Source organism: Myotis lucifugus, unplaced genomic scaffold (assembly GCF_000147115.1).
Source record: "Myotis lucifugus unplaced genomic scaffold, Myoluc2.0 scaffold_254, whole genome shotgun sequence".
In the NCBI taxonomy this organism is placed as follows: Eukaryota; Metazoa; Chordata; class Mammalia; order Chiroptera; family Vespertilionidae; genus Myotis; species Myotis lucifugus.
The window spans coordinates 1,331,387-1,353,633 of NW_005871302.1; the positions used below are offsets into that span (position 1 = coordinate 1,331,387).

The following is a 22,247-nucleotide window of genomic DNA, read 5'->3' on the forward strand; positions in this document are numbered from 1 at the left end:
CTCAAGTGGCGAACCCCTTGAGCTGGGTAGCATTCACAAGTCTGGGGATGGCCATAGGCGTTAAGACTCACTAGCTATTATCAGTCAGATTTTTAAAGAAACTGAATTGCCAATGAGACCTCAAGAATTTACAGGGTTTCTGATAATTCCAGTCAATTACAGACATCTTGTCTAGACATAGTCTCTGAGACTGGGAAATCCATTCTGGTAACCGCAGGCCTCTGCCTATTCTCTGGCACTCGGTTAAACTGCCTCTGCCTGGAGGCTATTCAAAATTGGCGTCTAAGGTACAGAGAGACCGTCTATAATCTGTTCTTTGCCCCCACGTTTTTCCTCATCGTGGGCAGAAAGTGCTTTTTTTTTTAGAAAATGTTTAAAGCTTTGCAATGTTGTAGGCTGGTCTTTTTGCTCAAACTGATCTCTGGCTAAGTCTTCTGTGTCTGCTGGTGCTTTCTCTTGGGGTAGGGAATTCAGCTTTTCTAGCCCTACAAGGCTCCAAATGATAGGACTTCCAGTAAATTTGGACTGAAAACCACTCTCAGCAAAATCATATTCTACCTGCTTTAAAAAAAAAAAAAATATATATATATATACAGTGAGACTATGTAAAAATGCATTTTTTTTGTTTTTTATATTTTTTAAATTTTTTTTATTGATTAAGTTATTACATATGTGTCCTTATCCCCACGTTACCCCCTATCCCCCCCCTCATGCCCTCACCCCATTGGTTAGGCCTATATGCTTACATATAAGTCCTTTGGTTGATCTCTAAAAATGCATTTTTTAAAAAGGAAATGAAACACATCAAATGTTAAAAGTGCTTGTTGGGGCTGTGGTTATTTTAATTTTATTTTTTAAAATATATTTTTATTGATTTCAGAGAGGAAGGGGGAGAGAGATAGGAACATCAATGATGAGAAAGAATCATGGATCGGCTGCCTCCTGCACACCCCTCACTGGGTATCGAGCCCACAACCTGGGCATGTGCCCTTGACCAGAATCAAACCTGGGACTCTTCAGTCCACAGGCTGACACTCTATCCACTGAGCCAAACTGGCCAGGCTGTGGTTATTTTTAAATCTTCTCTGTACTTTACTGTATTTTCTACATTTTCCATCGTAAATGTCTTATCTTTATAATCTGAAAATATAAAATAATTCATTTTTTAAAATAAAGTGCAAACACTCAAGAAAAAGATAAAATGTGGATGCTGCTTTTTAAAAAGTAAGTGGCCAGATTCCCCCATCAGATTTTCCTGGGGAATGCCAGAGCTGCCAAGGCAAAGTGGGGATTTGTGGCAGATGTCACCTAACCTGGGTGGTGAGGGTGCTGAGCAAGGCAGATTCCATCCCAGCTCACTGTGAGGGGCCTCTGCATGGATAAAGGAAACCGATGAACCTAGCCTTGATAGTGAATATGAATATTTTTTATGTTAACTACTGTACTCAAAGCATCATTGTACCTGTTACTCCATTCATTATCCACTTACTCAGGCTCACAAAAAATTTGGGAGAATATCTTAAAAGTCTCGTATCCTGGACTTTAGCCCTCTTTTGTGAACCCCTGGCCTCACTGTACTTTCTGGGGTGCACTCTGCCGAAGTTCAGCCCTCAGATCGAACCCCACTGACCCTAACCACACCGGACTCCCCCACGCTGCAGGGGCCACCTTGTGGAGGCTTATTGTAGAGTCTGTGCTCAAAGATGTCAAAGGCTTCTTTGGGATGTTGTGCACCGTGGATTTATGTTAAAAGAAACTAGTGCTGCTGGGACAAGGGGATTACATATTATCTCTGTTTTCTCTGATCTCTGAACACAAAACTGTAAAGTTGTTTCTCCCTCCTAAGGTCTCCTGGGCCCCCCAGAGGGGTTTAGTGAAGTGTTTGGTAAGGCGCTAGTCACATTCAACGAGCAGTCCGTCCTGGGCCCTGGCCCCCAAAGCGCTCACAGCCTAGCCCGGGAGGGGCGGAAAGATGGGAGAGGCCGAACCATAGAACACCATTACCTATAATTCCAGCGAGTAACGACAAAAGCTGTGAGGGAGAGGACCCTTTCATGCACTTGAGGAATGCATGAGTAGAGAGGTTTCAGCAGGGTCTCATTTGGTAAGATTTTTCTAAGGCGGAGAAAGAGGGAGGTGGGAACTGAAAAAGAAGAACTAGGGAATGGGAGTCCGGAGAAGTGGGAAGAGGAAGCCACTCCTTTATCCTTGTACTAGACAGAAGGAACTCTCTCCTATACTCTTTCAAAGGCTGTAATCATCACCCTTTAGGATTTCTACAGTAGCTTTTGAAAATTTAATTGCAACACACTCCCACACTCACAGAGCCCCTGTAAGAAGGAAACAGATGGGAAAGCTGAGGCCCAGGGACACTAAAGTCACTTGACATTAAATCAATTCCATATGAAGTCACTCCAGCCTTAATAGAGGGACCCCTTTATCTCACCAAACGAGCTCAAGGGGAGTTTGGTTCCGTCCTCAAAATGGAAAATTGGTAATGTTTCTCTTGACAATATACAAGCGTTAGAAGAATTTTTTTCAAGCAGTGCAGAAAAACAGGCCCTCAAAAATGTACTCCCCTGAGATCACTGTCATCAACAAGCCTTTTCCAATCTGGGCTAAGAAGGTTCTTGACTGTATGAAACAGAAACAGACTCTGCGTACCTTAAGCAGAGAAGGGGCTCATTGGACAGTGGCCAGGTAATTCACAGGGAAAGCAAAGTCAGGAAAATGGGCAAGAAGGAAGGGGAACCAGGCAGCCAGGAACCCAGCCAAGGTCAGGATCCCAGAGAGTCCGGTTAGGACACCACTTCTGCTGCCAGTGGACATGGAATGGCTGCCATCACTGGTCCTGTGACCCTGGGTATCACTGCCTCCACTTGTTTTAGGACAAGTTATAAAGCATCCCTGCTTCTGGGATTCTAAGTCCCGTTGGCCGGCTAAGGACACACACTTTCACTCTGGCTACCAGAAGCCTGGAGAATACATCTGTCTTGGGGGACAGCCCTGGTGTCACCCAGACCCACAATGTTGGATCCTTCAAGAAAGGGAGTCAGTCAGAGGTCACAGAGCAAATAAATGGCAACTGTTTATGACATAGGTACACAGCTTTTCTGTTTGTATACGTGAGATTTTATTATACACTAGAGGCCCGGAGCACGAAATTCGTGCAAGGGGCTCTGCCCCTTGCAGCCCCAGCTTCATCCGGAAGGTCGTCTGGACAGTTGGTCTGCTGTTTGGTCTAATGAGCATATTAGCTCTTTATTATATAGGATACTAATTGGTAAGTAGATTAGTTTTTGTTTGGTTTATTTAGGCCTGCGTCTTTTTTTCATGATAATACAATAACCTATGCCTTAAATTCCTGCACAGTATTTATTGTATTGATAGTCGATATTTATTTAATCAATTTTCACTTAAAGGACATTTCGTTTCTGTTCTTTATTGTTATAAACGACACAGCTGAGACCATCCTGCACACTTGGCACTTGTCCCAGTAGCTCCTTGGATAAAGTTCCAAAACGAAAACTGCTGGATCGAACGGCATACAAACTTTTATCTGTCGCCGGACTGGCCTGAAGGAACAGTGCCCAGTTCTGCTCTTGGTAAAACTTAGTTTCAAAAGCCCAAGAGGGACCGTCCCTTTCACGGATCTGATGGTAACCTGCAGGTTAAAAGGAAACACCTACCAGGTACCTTTACAAGCTACACCCGGAACTGGAAGTGAAACCTTCCGAGCAGAACTCAGCTGGGTCCAGCCGCGTGGAGCTCCAGGCACCAGTCGGGGTGCACGCCCTGCTCCAAAATGCGCGCCTGGCGCGCTCGGGGCTGGAACTGTGGTCCCTCCGCGCTCAGCCAAAATATTCCCTGCAAGACACACGTGTGTAAATAAAGAAAGAAAGCAAACAAGCAGGAAGCCCAGGAGGCGGCGCGGAGCTTCCTGCTGGGGAGCTGGGAGCAGGAGCCGCCTGCCCGGCCTCCAGCCCCGCCCAGCATCCAGGGCCCCCACCCCCCATCCCACCTCCGTCCCGAGAGCGCCCCCGCCGGCTCCCCGCCCTCCGACTTCCCCGGACGCCGGCCAGGACCCCGAGGACAGCAGGGAGAGTGGCGGCTAGACAGGACACCCCGGGACCGGGAACGTCCGGGACGCCGAGGCCCCCGCTGCTTCGCTCCCGCTCGCCCCTGCGACCTCGGGCCCAGCGCCCACGCCAGGTGAACCCGACATTGGCCGCGGTTCTGGGAAGACTGTTGGAACCCCAGTTATATGGTTTGAGAAGACTCATGGCCGCCTAGAGCAGCCAGCAGGTCCCATGGTGTAATGGTTAGCACTCTGGACTTTGAATCCAGCGATCCGAGTTCAAATCTCGGTGGGACCTCTCCGAGCTTTTTGGTTCTCCAGCTCCTGTTTTGGGGGGCTGCTGGCGGCCGCGGCCATCTCGGGCTGCGCGGTGCCCCCGGTGACCTGCCCGGCCGCAGTTTAGGGTCCCTCCCCTTCTCTCAAGATGTTTTCTTTTCAGCGCTTGGCTGGGGGTCCCAGTGCGCATGCGTGAGAGTCGGGGCGGAAAAGTCAGTGTCTGTCCCCGGGAGACGGGCACCCGGTTACTGAACCCGGGAGGGGACAGCGGAGGGACCTGACCCGTCCGGGGTCCTGCTTCGGGTGGGCTGCAGCGGCAGTTTCGGGACTGGGAGACCCCCTTCTCCCCAAAAGCTGCCGGGGATCCTTCCTCCTATTGGCCAGTGTGCAGAGTGCGATGCATTTCTGTTGTATAAACCGGGGCCAACGGGGCCCGCCAGGCGAACGGACCCCGCCGAGCCGAGGGGCGCGGGAAGGAACGCCGGGCTGGGGAGGGAGGCGAGGGTTTGGCGGTCCGTCCGGCTGTGAATCGGTCCGATACTGAAGTGTGTGTGTGTCTGTTTTGGTTGTCTGTTATTCAGGCAGTGGACAGTGAGATGTTCTTTTAGATTCTTAAAAAAAAAATTTCTTTTTTCAATTACAGTTTACATTCCGTTTTATTTTGTATTAGTTTCAGGTAGAGCATAGTGTTTAGACAATCATATACGTTACAGGTGCTCCTTCCTCCTGGTTTTTCCGGTACCCGCCTGGCACCATACACAGTTATTACAATATTGTTGACTATATTTCCTATACCACACACTCTGTGTCTTTCAATCAGGAAAACAAACAACAACAAAAACTCCTTCCTTAGCGTACCGGCTCTTCAGTCCGTCTCAGCGGGTCGGAGCATCTCTGCTGTCTGTTTCTCATCTTATTTTTCCATGCATGATTTCTCCCGAGAGGAGGGTAGGGATCTCTACAGGGTTTACCAACAGGATTGAGCGAGATCTCTCTATTGACGAGTCTGTCCTGGATCCAGGTTTTCGGTGCTGACCAGGCCCAGGTGATTTGCAGGAAAGGGTGCCCTTCTGGGAGGGCAGGGGAAAGACGTGCATGTCGTGTTGTTTTCTTTGGATTGGTATCTGGGTTTTGAGAGCTGTCTGTCCCTCGGGGATAAGTGACAAGGGCCGATGACGCATGTGTGATCTCCCTGCAGGGTGATTGGCACTGTGGTTATACATTCTCGCCCCTTGGGAAAATGCCATGGTAACAGAGAGGATCCTGGTACTGCTCGGAATCTCTCCCGTGAGCTGCCTCTCTGCACCCCACCCCATCCCACCCCACGCACTCCTTAAAGATTCAAATGGATTTGTGTGTATGAGCCATCTCAGCCTCAAAAGTACATAGGCATAAGGTGGGAGAACTTGCTCTATCAGCTTATTGTCAACTATAAACTATAGAGATTGAGATAGTGTGATACTGGTGCAAGGTTACTGGTGCAAACATACCAATGGAACAGAAGAGAGAGCCCAGATGCAGCCCCACACATACTTGGACAAGTGATACATGACAAAGGGAAGTGGGGGAAAGGACCGACTTTTAAATACATTATTCTGGGACAATGGGTGTCATATGGAAAAATATGAAATCAAATTCCTCCCGACTTACACTAAGCAGAGCAATACCTTCTGTGTGAACTGTAGACCTTTGAAAGGAAAAGCAATAAAGCTTTTGGAAAACAATATAGGAGAATATTTTCATGACACCAGAGTAGGGAAAATCTTAAGACACAGAAGATTCTAAAATTTTGTTATATGTCATCATCTATATATATAAAAGCCTAAGCAACCATTACGACCTATGGTCACTGTGGTGTGCACTGACCACCAAGGGGCAGACACGCAACACAGGAGCTGCCTCCTGGTGGTCAGTGCACTCCCACAGCCAACCTCCTGCAGCCAATCAACCTCCTGCAGTCCCTCTCCCAGGCCAGCTGGCTGGCTGGCTGGTCAGTCCCAATGGCCCCAATGGGACTGGGTGAGATGGCCCCGATCACCTGCCAGGCCGAGGGACCACACCCATGCACGAATTCGTGCACCAGACCTCTTGAATTAATATAATATTCTATGTTCTTATCAAAGACTCCAATAAGAAAGTGAAAAGGTAAGCCATAGGCCCTAAGCCAATTTGGCTCAATGGATACAGCGCTGGCCCGCAGACTGAAGGGTCGTGGGTTCGATTTCGTTCAAGGGCACGTACCTAGGTTGCAGGCTCAATCCCAGGCCCTGGTCAGGGCAAGTACAGGAGGCAACCAATCCATGTGTTTCTCTCACATCGATGTTTCTCTGTTTTTCCTCCTCCCTTCCACGCTCTCTGAAAAAATCAATGGAAAAATATCCTCCGGTGAGGATTAACTAACTATATAAATAAATAAATAAAATGGATAAATAAAAAACAAAAAAGGTAAGCCACAAAGAGGGACCCAGGATAAAGATCCTTTACTCTGAGCCAGCCTGATGCATTTGGAGGATCAGGTTCCATTCCAGGCATCACACAGAGACACTGATAAGTTTCATCCTGCCACTAACTTCTGGGTGCAGTTGGGTACGAAAGTTAAATGTTCAGAAGCTGTAACATTTTTCGATGTGAGGTGATGGATGTGTTAACTAAACTTGTCATGGTAATCATTATAATTTATACAGTCATATGTCAATTATATCTCAATAAGGCTAGAAAAAATTAAAAATAGATATTCTGAGCCTTAGCTGTGAAAGGACAGTTATGGCGCCTTTTGAATAGCGGTGTTGCAAGAATCAGTAAAATGGTCATTGAAAAGTCCTTTTCTCCGATCCACAGTCGGCTCAGTATTGGTAATTGCTAGAAAAACAACCAAATAGTGGAGACTAAGGAAGCTCAGATTCTTGAGAAAAGAACACATGTTTACACGGGGAAGAAAACACACTTGGAGGGCTGCCACAGAGGCCGAGGAGAACTCCCGGGTGGATGTTAGAGAGGCAAACAGGAAGAACTTTCTAACCATTTGCGCTGTCCACCAACAGAACAGGCTTGAGAAATTCTGAGCTTCTGATGCCTGGAAGTCTCCTGGGGGGGTCTCCACAGTCTTTGCTACTTGGGGGTGTAGGAAGATTTCTGCACTGAAGTGGAAGTTGGGGGCTCCACAGAAGTGGCCTTGCCTTCTGCTCTGAGATTTGATTCTGCTGTGAATCCTCACGCACACGCAGGCTTTTACTCACACCCACTCAGGACCTTTCTCATCATTTATCCAGTGGCTTTCACCATTTTTTTGTTTGTTTGTTCATTTGTTTCTACCAAGATCCTCGGTAAGACACCTGTTTACATCACCATCCAGTACACACATACACAAAACTGAAACAAAAGTTTAAGAAATAAACTGACCGGTGTGGCTCAGTGGTTAAGCATGGACCTATGAACCAGGAGATCACAGTTTGATTCCTGGTCAGGGCAAATGCCTGGATTGTGGGCTCGATCCCCAAGTGTGGGGCGTGCAGGAGGCAGCCGATCAGTGATTCTCTCTCATCATTGATGTTTCAATCTCTCTCTTCCTCTCCCTTCCTCTCTGTAATCAATAAAAAATATATTTTTAAAAACTTTAAGAAACAATATTCACCTTTACTACATGTAAAAGTACTGTACACTCACATTTTTTTTCCTTTTTAAAAGTTGGTTACAATCTACTGAATTGATTTCATAACTCACTAATGGTATTTAACTCACATTTAGTAAAACACTTATGAGCTTGCCACCACCCCTCCTGCCCCTCCCTGTTCCCCCTCCTAGTTCCAGCCTCTCTGAAACCCCCTCCACATTTCCTTCTGTTCCAGCCCCAGTAGCTCAGGGTAGAACCTCTCGTCCTCCCCAACAACAGTTCCCTTGAAGGAACTGCCCCCAAGAGCAGCATTTTCCAGAAGATGGCGCCTGCAGAACATTGTCCCTGACCAAAGCCACCCACAGAGAGCAAAGCGCCAGGACCACCCGAAGCAGGTCTGTCTCTTTCCTCTTCTGTGGCTGAGAGAAGGTGGAAATTCACTGACCCTCTGGGCGTCCCAGGACAGGTTCTGGGGGAGGAGTGGGGCTGAGGAGGGACAGGAGGTCAGGGCGAGGGGCCCTGGGACCATCAGTTTATCATACAAGTGCCTTTCTCCTTGAAGGGGTTTTTGTCCTCAGAGATGCCTTGGAGAAGAGGGTCGTTTTCTGCTTGGGCCTCCACATAATCCTTGATTTCCTTTCCCGTCTTGGAAATCTGGGAGAAAGCAAAGCAAGGTCCCAACCTTATTTATTGCTCAGGATCCATGACTCGGTCAGTCCCCCCCAAATCGGCTCTGGACGGGGTGGAGACAGAGGCCAGAGAGAAGAACGATGAGAGGGACAGGCAGGTGTGAGAGGGGTGGCAGGTCCTTGTCCAGAACCACAAAGCCTGACTTACCTGCAAGGGATGCTGGCCCAGAGCCAGGGCTGGGCAGGCGCTGAGGGTCTGTCCTGTGCATCTCCATGGGCTCCAACCCCAGCCTCCTTACCCCATCCCAGAGGCACCTCCTGCTCCTTCTACTGCCCTAGAGAGGTCCCACCACCCCACTGTCCATCACTTCCTCCTTCGAGTGCCAGCTCCATGGGAACTAGGAGGGATGGAGAAGAGGGAGCAGGGCAGGGAAGAGGAGACTCACCGGAGCTCTTGGGTTCTTCACTTCCTTCTTCAGCTGCTCCACCTCCATCCTCAATAGCTCCTTCTCGCCCCGGAGAGACCTGGTCCTGGAAAGGATTTTGCAGCCAGAATTGCAAATCCCCTGGGCTCCCCCAGCTCCCTCCTCTGTACTGTCTGCACCTCAACTTCTACCCTCTTCCCTGCCATGTCCCCCAGTTCAGGCCCCTCATTGCTCACCATTTCTTCACTGCATCCTCCCCACCCCACCTCTAGCATGAGTCTATGTCAGTGATGGCGAACCTTTTGAGCTCGGCGTGTCAGCATTTTGAAAAACCCTAACTTAACTCTGGTGCCGTGTCATGTATAGAAATTTTTTGATATTTGCAACCATAGTAAAACAAGGACTTAATATTTTTGATATTTATTTTATATATTTAAATGCCATTTAACAAAGAAAAATCAACCCAAAAAAAAATGAGTTCGCGTGTCACCTCTGACACGTGTGTCATAGGTTCGCCATCACTGGTCTAGGCTCAGGGTGAAAGGATGACCCCAATCTGGTGGGGGAGGCACACTCTGTCCTCAGGTAAGGACCTGTCTGTGGAGGAAACAGGAGTCAGAGCCTGGGGGAGGGAGAGAAAAAGAGTTTCTTTCCACCCTGGCTGGTGTGGCTCAGTGGACAGAGCAGCGGCCTGCGGACTGAAGGGTCCCAGGTTTGATTCCAGTCAAGGGCACATACCTGGGTTGCAGGCTCGATCCCCAGTGTGGGGTGTTCAGGGGGCAGCCAATCAATGATTCTCTCTCATCATTGATATTTCTATCTCTCTCTCCCTTTCCCTTCCTCTCTGAAGTAAAATTTTTTTAAAAAAGAGTCTCTTCCTGTGAGGGAGGTTTGGAGAGCAAAGTATTGTTGCACATCCTACACAGGTAGAACTTTTAAGGAACTCCAGGTCCTGTCAGGGGAGAGGGAACCCTAGTGGTTAGGAGAAGAGCGCTGGAGCCTGTTAGACTCCAGCTCTGATCCCAGCTCTGCTGCCTCCAAGCTGCGAGGCCTTAGGCAAGTCCCTCAACCTCCCTGGGTCTTAGTCTCCCCTTCTGCAAAATGGGTATAGTAATAGTACCTACCTTATACGAGTATTGTGAGTACGAACAAATAATGCCTTTAAAATATTCTAATACATTGCCTGGCACATAACGAACACAATACATTGATTATTATTACTCTTATCATCACCATCATCATCACACAGTTATCAGAAAGGCCTGTCAGGTGCCTGACTTCAACAATTCCAAGACTAGATCCCAGCCCACTACAACCTCAGCCCCTCTCACCTGCCAAGAAGGAACGTGCACTTCAAGTCGCTTGTGCCCAACCCAGACAGGATGGTGTTCGAGCCTCCCAGCTTCTCTTCAGCGGAACGTCTTTGGACAAAGCAGATGGTCTGGAAGCCCGAATCTCTGATGCCTAAGCTGATCATAGGCTCAAGGTTCTAAGCCCATCCATCGGCCTGAGCCGCCGAGCTCTCAGTGCCACCAGAGCGGACTCCCTGCCCCCTGCATAAGCTCCACCCCTTCAGTGGCCCCCCTGGCGTAGAGCCTTTTTCCCCAGTCCTCACCCTCCAGCCCTACATGCTCCCCTTGAAGCAATAAAGCACAGTAACATTCATCTCGGGTAAGAACTGCTGTTTGAATTTTAACCCTGCTGTTCTGGCTTCTGTACACACCTGCTTGCTTAAACAATAGGGTAGTCGCCTCAGTTTCCAGATTGAGACCTGGAAACTCACATAAATCACCCCATTATGTTGCCAGCCCACACCCCAAAGGCTATTCTCCTGTGTCTGAGGACCAGACCCACACAATTGCTTTCCTTAACTCGGTGGCTCCGGGAATACTTTCTGGTGACTCAGTGGCTCCAGGGACTGAAACTATACATAACCTTTAAAGATTATTAACTGCTCAATTCTGCTTCTGTAAAACTGCTTTCACAAGATAATTCCACATGCCATGTCTAGCAGGATGTGGTCTTTGCCTTTATAAGATGGCTACTGCCCTCACTCAGGTACTACGAGATTTGGAGAGCATTTGCCCCCTCGTAGTCCCGGCTTTGAAATAAATGTGGCTCCTTAATTCGACTTCTTGAGGTGTCCTTGTGTGATTCTCGGGGTACACTACAACACCCTCCCCCTGCCTCCTCTCCCAAGCCCTCCCCTCCCCTACCTCTGAGACTTCACTAAGGCGATTCTTCCCAATGAGGCCAGTCCTAGAGCAGCTCCTAACTTCCCTCACCCAAGAAGCCTTTGTGTCCCTGATTGGAGCCCCACAATTTCACTTTATAAGCTTCTCCCAGCTCACTCGTCGTTCACTCATTCAATAACGTGTTCACATAGGATGCTGTGTCAACTAGCGCTGGTGGCCCTGGCCACCTCTCACACCCATTTCCAGGCCTCCATGCCTCCCTGAGCCTGAGTGTGGGTCTCCCTCAGCGGTCCCCCAGCATCGGGCATAGGGCACATATCCTGATCTTTCTCTTGGTCTCCTCCTAGGACCACCCAAGGTGACAGACACTGAGCTCCTGCTCAGGCTGATGCCTGTCCAATGACAAGGCAATGGAGGAGCAGATGGTAAGGGACCAACATGGTCAGTGAGCGATCCTCTTTCTCTCCTGCCTCTAGGGTGACAGGCTGGGTGCTCAGAGGGGCCAGGAGGAGGCCCGGGATCCATCCTAACTTTCCCTGCTCCAGGATTTCTAAGAATTTCAGACCAGGACAGGACCCTGGAGGCCATCTAGCCACCTCCCTGTTAATGCAGGAAATAGAGCACCTACCTCCCGAGGCCGGCTCAGTGCTCTAGCCACCGCTGCTTCCTAAACCCGAGCAGTTCATCAGGATCTTGAACCTGGTGCTTCTCACAGCCAAGTCCTTCCTGTTGTCTAACCTGAGTCCCTCACACTACACTTGGTCCATCTCACCTCATCCTGCCTCATCCTGCCTCCATCGAGCACAGAGCATGCGCACCACATCGGCATCCCATGGAGCCCTGCAGAGGCTTGTAAACACTTCCTAGGGGACTCTGGCTGTATCTTCCTGCTGTCCCGTCTGGTCCTTCTTACTGTTGCATTGTCTGTCTTTCGTTGTTGCTGCTCCGCCACCCTACAGGCCCCCCGGCACGACCGGTCTCCACATCCTCTCCACCCTCCACTCTGCTGTCCCCTGGTGACTCATCCCTGAGCTTCCCAAGGAAGCCCCCACCCTCTGCCCTTTCCTCCCTATCCATGAGTGGAAAATCTGTCTCCACGCCCCCCCCCCTCCCAGCAGGCCACCCCCCTTCCTCCGCAATCAACCCCCACCCCACCCCCCCAACAGTTTCCTCTCCAGGCCCAGGGAGCAGTCGCAGACGCCCCGACCTTGACTTCCTCTGCGGGGAGAGGTTGGGAGGCTGGGCCCCCAAAGGGACCATTGGCTGTCCCCTTCCTCTGGGCAGGGGACAGAACGGCGCAGGCCCCGGGAGCAGCACTGACTTCCTCTTGTCCCGGAATGAGCATGCCTGCCCTTTGCAGGCAGGTTTCGGTCTCTCACGAAGAGGAAACCAAAAGCGGTGAGAGAGAGGGCAGGCAGAGCGACCAATCAAGGGAAGGTTGAGGCACAAAACCAGTGGCTCCCACGGAGCCGGCAGAGCCGGGGCGATGGCAGAGCTGCAGCAGCTGCAGGAGTTCGAGATCCCCACGGGCCGGGAGGCTCTGCGGGGCAACCACAGCGCCCTGTTGCGAGTCGCCGATTACTGCGAAGACAACTACGCACAGGTAGGCGGGCACCGGCCCGACGCCCCAGTCCCTCGAGGGGCCCTAGGCAAGGCCATCCCCCGGGCAAGGCCATGGGGACCATCCTGACAGGTGCTTGTCCTGGGCTTTGGCTGAGAAATCCTCCCGCTCCAGGCCTCAGCTTCAACACAGTCCCCCAAACTTTAACCGTGACCCTGTGCTACCCAAGCCCCCACTGTGCCCCTTTTCTCTGCCCAAGCCTCAGATGTCCGGGCACACTCCCCCACCATTCTCAGCCTCCCAGCCTCTCACTCAGATCCACAGGCCCAAAGGCTTGTCCTCACACACACGTTGGCGCCATCTGTTCTTGTCAGGCTGGCTCTAGGTGAGACTTCCAAAGGACTGCCCAAGGCTTGAGATGGATCAGGGAGAGCGGGGGAGCAGGGAGACGAGGCCGGGTTCAAGAGAGGGGTCTGGCCCTGACCGGTTTGGCTCAGTGGATAGAGCGTTGGCCTGTGGACCAAAGGGTCCCAGGTTCGAGTCCAGTCAAGGGCATGTACCTTGGTTGCGGGCATATCCCCAGTGGGGGGTGTGCAGGAGGCAGCTGATCGATGTTTCTGACTCTCTATACCTCTCCCTTCCTCTCTGTAAAAAAATCAATAAAATATATTTTTTTAAAAAAAGAGAAGAGGAAGGAGAAAGACTTAATGACTGAGCACCTCTGTTATTTCATGAATCCTGGTGACCACCTTGTGAGACAGCAGTGCAGGGAGGCAAGGGGACCCGCTGAAGGTCACACCACCTGGGAACAGTAGAGCCGGCATCAGCCCAGGCCTCCTGATTCTGAAGCCGAGCTCCCCACCTCCCCGCCTCCCTGACATGCTGTATGACTTTAAGACGGTTTATCTGCACTCTCTGTCCTCGGTTTCCTCTGCTCCCTTAAGGGCTACAGACTAATCCTCTTATCCCGTCAGCAAAACTTCATTCTTCTAACCTGTTCTGATCTAACTGTGAGAGGAGGCACAGGGATTCCCAGATTAATAAGAGCATTGAAAAATAATCATAATAAAAGGAGCAAGTGCTTATGGGAAAGAGAGAGTCAATGAGCCTGGCCAGTGTGGCTAAATGGTTGAGCATCCACCCATGAGCCAAGAGGTCACTGGTTGGATTTCCGGTCAGGGCACATGCCTGGGTTCCAGGCTCAATCCACAGCGAGGGATGGATGTGCAAGAGGCAGCCGACTGATGATGTTTCTCATCAATGTTTCCATCTCCCTGTCCTTTCCCTTCCTCTTTCTAAAAATCAATAAAACATATTTTTGAAAAAGAGAGAGAGGCAATGATAATAATAGTTAAAACCCTCGGCCCCCTTACTTTGGGCAAGTGGGTTGCTTCCTTTAGTCCTCACCCCGGTCCTGTGAGGGGAGAACCACTCCCATTTCACAACCAGAGGCCGAGGTCCAGAAAGGTTAACTCACTTTCCCAAGATTTTCAAGATAGTGGCAGAACCTGGATTCAAATCCATAACTCCGACTCTGACTGTGGCATAGGTGTTGACTGGCCTGTAAACCAGCTCTGTTCTCCTAGCGCAGTAGGCGCGTGCCTCCTGATGACCAGGATGGAAGTATTCCTTCCCATTCCTTCAATCAGTTCTGCACAATGCAAAGCACTTTCCGTGGGCTCTCATTTGAACACAGTGTGCACACAGGATTTGAGGGCACAAAGGCCTGAGTCCAATGTCCAACTCTGCCAACTACCAACTATAGGACCTGTGGCAACTTTCCCCTTAACTCAGTACAATGTGATAATGTATTGGAGCATTTAGCCCAGTGCCTGCCCCTTAAACAGGCCAGGATACATGGCAGCTGTTACTATTATTACCACCATCATCATCACCATCATCTTATTCATCAGAAGGATGAGAGGTACAGGTAGATAACAAAAGCCAAGTCTAGTGAGGTGGAGCAGCCCTTGCAAAACACTCCGGGGATAGGAAGCTCTGGCCCAGGTCGGCATTCCTGGACTCCTGCTTCTGGCAGAACACTAACCGTGACACCACAGAACCAATTCCCTTTTCTGGTCTCTCTGAGGATTTTTGTCTGGAGAGCAAATGCCTGAGAAAGGTATGGATGACTTCTTAGAACTGCTTTTTAACAAGGCCTGGTTCCTAGGCCTTCTGTCCTCTCCCAGCCCCCTCCCTCTACCACAAGCAGGTGTCAGGAAACCCTTGGGGAATGAGGTCAACTGCAGAGTTCTCTGTCAGGGTCCAGGGAGTTTACAGATGGGTTAATTTGCATAATAAATAAGCAGTCAGTCATGAAGATAGGTCCCAAACCCTTGACCTCCAGACCTGACTTTGGTCTAAGACCCAGGGGTTAGTAGGCACCCAGGCTCTAGCCGGCCAGAATTGGGACCAAGCAGACATTTTTCCTATTTAGGATGGTAGAATAAATCCAGTGATAAAGTCCACACGCCAGTCCAGGGAGGGAAGAGTACAGGAGAGTTGAGCTAACAAATTTGGGTGGAGACCAAAGGAATGGTCCCTGATCCCTCTGGGCCTTCATTTCCTCACCTATTAAAGGGAGGTCTTGAACTAGAACAAGACCTGTTATTCTTTCTGGTTTTAACTTCCTGGGTTAGCCTGGCCAGTGTGGCTCAGTTGGTTGAAGCGTCATCCTATACACCGAAAGGTAGCAGGTTTGATCCCTGGTCAGCACATACCTGGTTGTAGATCTCTCTCTCTCTCTCTCTCTCCTCAATAAAAACTTATCTCTCCTCAATAAAAACTTATCTTTGGTTAAGGATTTAAAAAAAAAACAACACAAAAAAATCCTGATTGCTTTGCTTTGTCAAGGCACTTGGTTGCATATGCTAATGAATGTACATTGCTTGCAAATGAGCATCTCCTAACTGGTGTTGGAACAGAAAGGCAGGAAGGGACTCCTGAGAGGAGTAACACAGGAGGGGCAGCTCAGAAGATTCTGGGTCTGCCCTTTGGCTCCGGCCTAACTCAAGCTACATTTGGAGGCACCCAGATCTCTGAGCACCCTGCTCTGATAGGTTCCAGGTGTGTTCTCCACTGACGGGCCTTGAGGAGCACCTCAGTGCTGAGACCCCAAGGTGCAGCCTTGTCTGCCCTGGACTTACCTCCCCATCCCCACAACGGTACAGGCTAGAATGCAGCAACTCCATGATCCAACCAGAGATGAGGAAGCTGCCTGGGGAACCAACTGACCACAGAACTTTTGTCCCAATCACCACCGTGGGATTTGGGACTGAAAAAAATCCCTCTTCTGTCTTAAGCCACTCCCTGTCCACCCCTTCACCACTGACTGGCAGTGTGACCCTGCTCAGCCCCTGGCACAGTGCCTGGAAGACAGTGGGAAGATGCCCAGCAAGTATTTAGGTTTATATGAAATACATTAATTAATTCACAAGTGCATATTTATTATCATCTGTGTTGGGGACACTATACCAAGATGGGATAGAGAATAAAACAGAAAAGCTCCTTGCCCTCACTGTGCTTACATTTTAGAGTGTGTGTGTGTGTGTGTGTGTGTGTGTGTGCATCTGTGTAGTAGATATAAAGTAAATCTATACTAATAAAAGGGTAATATGCTAATTAGACCGGGTCAACTGAACATCTTCTGGTCATCCTGCTTTCCTTCCAGACAAAGCCATGGTGGCGGGCCAAGGCCGAGGCGGTTAGGGGCGATCAGGTTGGCAGGGGAGGGCAGTTAGGGGCGATCAGGCAGGCAGGCAGGTGAGAGGTTAGGAGCCAGGGGTCCCAGATTGCGAGAGGGATGTCTGACATCCTCCAAGGGGTCCTGGATTGGAGAGGGTGCAGGCCAGGCTGAGGAACCCCCCACCCCGTGCACGAATTTTGTGCACCGGGCCTCTAGTAGATAAATAATTGCTGATAGTGCTAATTGCTTTGAAGAAAAGAGAACAGGGTAAATATGTTTGTTGATACAGAAGTGGGCTGGGGAAAATCATAGGGTGGTGAGGGAGGTGTCTCTGAGGAGCTGAGACTTAACAATAAGAAGTTTTCTAGAAATAAGTACAAGTGCAAAGACCTGAGGTAGAAACAATCATAGCTTGATCAGGAACAGAAACCCATGGCCAATGTGGCTGGAGGGGAGTTAGCGAGAGAGGGAGTGGTAGGGGATGAGGGTGAAGAGAAAACAGGACCCGGCCTTGTGGGGATCCTATAAAGGTCATAGTTAGTTAGTAGTTTGGATTTCATCCTCCATGTACTGGAAGGTATTGAAAGGAAGGAATGAATGAGGTAACTATCTTTGGGCCTCAATTTTCTTATCTATAAAATGGACCAAGTCATTATTCCCCAAATACCTACCTGCAGACTGGAGCTAAACAAAGAGCACAAGAGTCCCTGGGGAGCTTTTAAAGGCACAGACTCCTGTCAAAGATTTGAAATACGAAGAAGCAAAAAATACCCAACCAGAAAAGCAAAAACAAAAAAGAATCCAAAAATATGAAGATAGTGTAAGGAGCCTATGGGACAACTTCAAGCGCACCAACATCCGAATTATAGGGGTGCCAGAAGAAGAGAGCGAGCAAGATATCGAAAACCTATTTGAAGAAATAATGACAGAAAACTTCCCCTACCTGGTGAAAGAAATAGACTTACAAGTCCAGGATGCACAGAGAACCCCAAACAAAAGGAATCCAAAGAAGACCACACCAAGACACATCATAATTAAAATGCCAAGGGCAAAAGACAACGAGAGAATCTTAAAAGCAGCAAGAGAAAAACAGTCAGTTACCTACAAGGGAGTACCCATACGACTGTCAACTGATTTCTCAACAGAAACTATGCAGGCCAGAAGGGAGTGGCAAGAAATATTCAAAGTGATGAATAACAAGAACCTACAACCAAGATTACTTTATCCAGCAAAGCTATCATTCAGAATTGAAGGTCAGATAAAGAGCTTCACAGATAAGAAAAAGCTAAAGGAGTTCATCACCACCAAACCAGTATTATATGAAATGCTGAAAGGTATTCTTTAAGAAGAGGAAGAAGAAAAAGGTAAAGATAAAAATTATGAACAGCAAATACATATCTATCAACAAGTGAATCTAAAAATCAAGTGAATAAAAAATCTGATGAACAGAGTAAACTGGTGAATATAATAGAACCAGGGGCATAGAAAGGGAGTGGACTGACAATTCTTGGGGGGAAAGGAGTGTGGGGGTGCAGGAAGAGACTAGACAAATTGTACATCTATGGATGAGGACAGTGGGAGGGGTAGGGCCGAGGGTGGGGTGGGAACTGGGTGGAGGAGAGCTATGGGGGGTGGGGGGAGAGGAACAACTGTAATAATCTGAACAATAAAGATTTAATTAAAATAAAATAAAATAAAAAGTTAAAAATAAATAAATAAAGGCACAGACTCCTCAGCCTCACTCCCACAGGATCTTGGTTAGAAGGTCTTGGATGAGGGCCTGAACTTTCCAGAAGGTCAACTGGGTTTTAAGTTTGAGATCTCCTTCAATCAGTATTGCCTTTCCCTCTCATTTCTATTATTTACCCTTTACCCCCACCTTCCAAGAGGTCCTCAAAAAGGTGGTAGGGTTCATCCTCAGCTTGACTATTTGAGAAGGGGCATCTTTCTCTTCCCTGGCCTCCATTCCCTGGGGCTACAGACTTGCTTTTCTGATGTCCCTAGTCCACCTACTGTCACATCATTCTTATGGAAAACACTTTCTGGTAAAACACTTAAGGGCTGTTGCTTTCCCCAATCCAAGCCCCACCTTCCCTATACCCTCTCCCATCCCACCTGTCCAGCAAAGAATCAGTGGAAGGTGCTGGCCTCTGACCAGGACTGTGTGTATTTCAGGCCACAGACAAGCGGAAGGCACTGGAGGAGACCATGGCCTTTACCACCCAGGCGCTGGCCAGCGTGGCCTACCAGGTGGGCAACCTGGCCGGGAACACCCTGCGCATGTTGGACCTGCAGGCAGTCGCTCTGCGACAGGTGGAAGCCCGTGTAAGCACACTGGGCCAGGTAAGGAATGTGGGGCGGCTTCTTGCATCATCCCCCCCCCCCTCTTCAGCCCCACTAGGGCATTTTCTGTAGTAATATTTCTTTGCTGCCTTTTTCCACATCCAAATGTCTGACTTTGTCACAGAAGCTTGGCAATTCCCAATTGAACCTCCTTATCTTTGTGGCTGTGTCAGTGCTGGGCCTTGCTGCCCCATCAGACTAGGTACTCCCTGAAGGCAAAGCTCTTTCCTTCTCTGACTTCTACCCTGCGTAGTAGTAGGAAGCAGGTTCTACCAATCACGGTGGCTGCGTAGTCCAGGAAAGAGGCAAAATGGACCCTGTTTCCATCTAAACATGGGCAATCTATAAAATAAAAGCCTAAGTGACCGTTATGGCTGAACGACCAGAATGACCGGTTGCTATGATGTGCACTGAACACCAGGGGGCAGACGCTCAACACAGAAGCTGCCCCCTAGTGGTCAGTGCACTCCCATAGGGAGAGTGCCACTCAGCCAGAAGCTGGGCTCACGGCTGGCGAGCACAGCAGTGGTGGCAGGAGCCTCTCCCGCCTCCGTGGCAGCGCTAAGGAGCAGCGAGCCAAGCGGTAAGGAGCAGAGAGCAGGCAGGCGGTAAGGAGGGAGGGGTCCCGGACTGCGAGGGCGCAGGCCAGGCTGAGGGACCCTCCCCCTCCAGTGCACGAATTTCGTGCACTGGGCCTCTAGTAACTTAATAAATATCCTAGACCCAGAGTGCTTGCTTGGCAAGGTCATCTTCAGCTCTGGAAGCACTGCCACCACCCTAGTGTCCCCTGCCCACCTATCACACCCCGCCTCCTTCCTTCCTGGATCCTTGGCTGAGGAGTTAATTGCCCCATAATCCACATGCACAGATCCAATTACACATCAGCCTGGCCTGTGCAGCAGCCCCGTGTTCAGTGTGGGGGTGCCTTCCTCTCATCCAGGCAGAGGGGAGTTCCTACCCTCTCAGTGCTGTAGGTTTCTCCACAAAACATCCCAAGAGAAATTAATTCACTTATTTGTCCCTCAAAAGGGAGAGCTGACCCTGCCACAACTCTCAGCCACCTCCGCGTTCTCCCTCTTTGCTCCCAAGCCAGCCCGCTCTCTCCCCGACATCCCCAGGGATGCGGTTTTCTCTTTTCCTCTGGTTCCTGCTCAGCTAATAATAACCCCCATTCTCTTCCACCAGGAAGTAGCTCCAAAGTGGCTCCGTCCTCCCACGGCAACTCTTCCCAAATGCTGTGTGGCCTTGGGGACAAGGCTCACTCTTTCTCTGGACCTCACCACTTCCTTACCCCCACCCCAAAGTCGCTAGCTTCTTCCTCCCTTAAGGTGGTGCTGTAGAGCCCCCCCTCACTGTCACCTCAAACCCTGTCACACAGATGGTGAACATGCATATGGAGAAGGTGGCCCGGCGGGAGATCGGCACCTTAGCCACTGTCCAGCGGCTGCACCCCAGCCAGAAAGTCATCGCCCCCGAGAGCCTACCTCCCCTGACGCCCTACTTCAGGAAACCCCTCAACTTCGGTTGCCTGGATGACATTGGCCATGGGATCAAGGTAGAGACAGGGCCCCTCCTCTTTCTCCACAACCTCTCCCCCTCACTTTCTCTTCCACATCCATGTTCCTGTCCCCACTTCCTGAAGCCAGCCCCTCCTTAAAAACCCCCCATGACCGGCCTTCGCCCTGTGCTCAGATGATCTGCTGAGACTGACATTTGAGCCGCGGCGCTGGCATGTGTGAAGGGCAAGAGGAGGAAGGGCGGTTGTCGGGGTGTGCATGAGAACGGCTCCCCAGCCACGTGAGAACGGCAACTTCCTCTGTCTGGAGGTTTGAGGTCACAGCACTGAGAAGTCACCCCAGAGCTACTGTGGGGCGAGAAGGGGCAGAGATGCAGCCACTCAAAGGGGACATGGTGAAGGCAAGGGAGCAGGACTCTGGCATTTTCTTCTCGGTCTGTCTACTGAGAGGGGGGCGAGGACACCCCCCACACCACCACCCCATTCCATCAATTCCTGGCCCCACACTCCAACGTTCCGGGTTAGATGCAAGCCCCTCTGTATCTAAACGGCCCCTCCTCCTCCTCCCATATCCTGAACATACCTTTCCCTCAAAGCGGGGGAACTAAATCCTCCCTGCAGGCACCAGGCCTCCCCACCTGTCCAGCTTAAACGCTTTAGGATTCGGCTAAGTCCCTGTGTCCTGACCCCAGTGAAGTAGAGAAGAGGATGTCGCTCCCTGTGGACCCTCCCCTGGGGCAACCCTATGGTCACAGAGGGGCTCTCCTGCGCGGGCTCGCACCTTGTCATGGGCACACCCCACTCTATAGTGTGTTCTGCTCCTCTCTGCCTGAACCCCAGAGCCAGGGCTACAGGCCCGCCAGTGGGACTTTGCTAAGCGTGACGGTCCCTGCTTTCCCACGCCTTCCTCAGCCCCACGCCGAGGCCGGGGTCGGGGTTAGAAGCCACCAGGCTGGGCGCTGAGACGCTGTGGGAGGGGGTGAGGGGCCCGCAGCCGCGGAGGCCGTGCAGAGGAAGTGGCCTTCAGACTGTCTGTGCTGAGGTTTCCGTGGGGCCGCGGCAGACGTGGCGCCCAGGCCGTGAGCAAGACGGGGTGGGGCGGGCCGAGAGGGGGCTGGGAAGTGGAAGTGGGAACTTGCAGGGCCTCGCTCTTCCTCCCAGTCCCTGTCCGCCCCCCTCCCCCCTTCTCCTCTCTCCCCGGTGGGATGAGGGAGCTGGAGGGGGCGGGGGGGGGTGCTCAGCCCAGCCCCGTCTCCCCGCAGGACCTGAGCACGCAGCTGTCGAGGACCGGGACCCTGTCTCGAAAGAGCATCAAGGCGCCCGCCACACCCACCTCTGCGACTCTGGGGTGAGGGCACGCCCGCCGAGACCCAAACCGGCCTCACATGATCCCCTCCCCTCCCCGCCCAACTTCCTCCTCCGCCGGCCGCCCCCTCCGCCCCGCACCTGACCACACCCTCCCCCTCCTCCCCCCCTCCGCCCCGCACCTGACCACACCCTCCCCCCCCTCCCCGCAGGCGCGCGCCCAGGATCCCGGAGCCCGTGCAGCTCCCCGTGGTGCCCGACGGCAAACTCTCCGCCGCCTCTTCTGCCTCGTCCCTGGCCTCGGCGGGGTGAGCCCCCCAAGCCCGAGCCGGGAGTGGCTGTGGTGGGAGCTGCGGGGCCTCCTGCCAGCTGTCACGCTGGGTCATAGGGGCGGGGCCCGTTGGGGAAGGGGTCCCCCAAACTAAACGCCCCTGCTTTCCCTGACCTCCAGCAGCGCCGAAGGTGTCGGTGGGGCCTCCACGGCCAAGGGGCAGGCAGCACCCCCGCCCCCTCCTCTTCCCAGCTCCATGGCCCCACCCCCTCCGCCAGCCTCGGACATCGACCTGCTGCCCCCTCCGCTGGAGAGAACTGTCCCTGCCCCCTCCAGGTAAGGGACTCCGCCCT

General features: G+C 51.1%; 2 protein-coding genes and 1 non-coding gene across 3 annotated transcripts in view; 2 read left to right on the forward strand and 1 right to left on the reverse strand.

Annotated features, from left to right (window-relative positions):
* The first annotated feature begins 4,304 nt into the window (after nucleotides 1-4,304).
* Nucleotides 4,305-4,376, forward strand: TRNAQ-UUG. The gene has a single exon. It is a non-coding gene; the product is annotated as a tRNA-Gln (tRNA).
* Nucleotides 4,377-8,193: 3,817 nt separating this feature from the next.
* Nucleotides 8,194-10,495, reverse strand: GNGT2 (G protein subunit gamma transducin 2). Its single transcript, XM_006098972.3, has 3 exons — nucleotides 10,350-10,495; nucleotides 9,040-9,124; nucleotides 8,194-8,618 (listed from the first exon to the last, which is right to left on the reverse strand). Exons 1-3 carry the CDS (start codon nucleotides 10,493-10,495, stop codon nucleotides 8,493-8,495), a joined length of 357 nt encoding a protein of 118 aa, XP_006099034.1. The 3' UTR covers nucleotides 8,194-8,492.
* Nucleotides 10,496-12,421: 1,926 nt separating this feature from the next.
* Nucleotides 12,422-22,247, forward strand: part of ABI3 (ABI family member 3) — an 11,260-nt gene continuing 1,434 nt past the window's right edge. The window contains exons 1-6 of the mRNA XM_023762610.1: nucleotides 12,422-12,816; nucleotides 18,635-18,802; nucleotides 20,181-20,357; nucleotides 21,581-21,666; nucleotides 21,836-21,931; nucleotides 22,075-22,230. Of these exons, the coding sequence (XP_023618378.1) occupies nucleotides 12,700-12,816; nucleotides 18,635-18,802; nucleotides 20,181-20,357; nucleotides 21,581-21,666; nucleotides 21,836-21,931; nucleotides 22,075-22,230 (800 nt within the window). The 5' untranslated portion in view covers nucleotides 12,422-12,699. The remainder of the gene's footprint in view (nucleotides 12,817-18,634; nucleotides 18,803-20,180; nucleotides 20,358-21,580; nucleotides 21,667-21,835; nucleotides 21,932-22,074; nucleotides 22,231-22,247) is intronic.

Excerpts from the sequence above, each read along its gene's own strand:
- GNGT2 (XM_006098972.3), bottom strand. The coding sequence starts at position 10,495 with ATGATCAGCTTAGGCATCAGAGATTCGGGCTTCCAGACCATCTGCTTT. Across the intron at positions 9,125-10,349 it reads TGCACGTTCCTTCTTGGCAG|GACCAGGTCTCTCCGGGGCG; the intron begins GTGAGAGGGGCT and ends AATCCTTTCCAG. Across the intron at positions 8,619-9,039 it reads TGAAGAACCCAAGAGCTCCG|ATTTCCAAGACGGGAAAGGA; the intron begins GTGAGTCTCCTC and ends GCTTTCTCCCAG.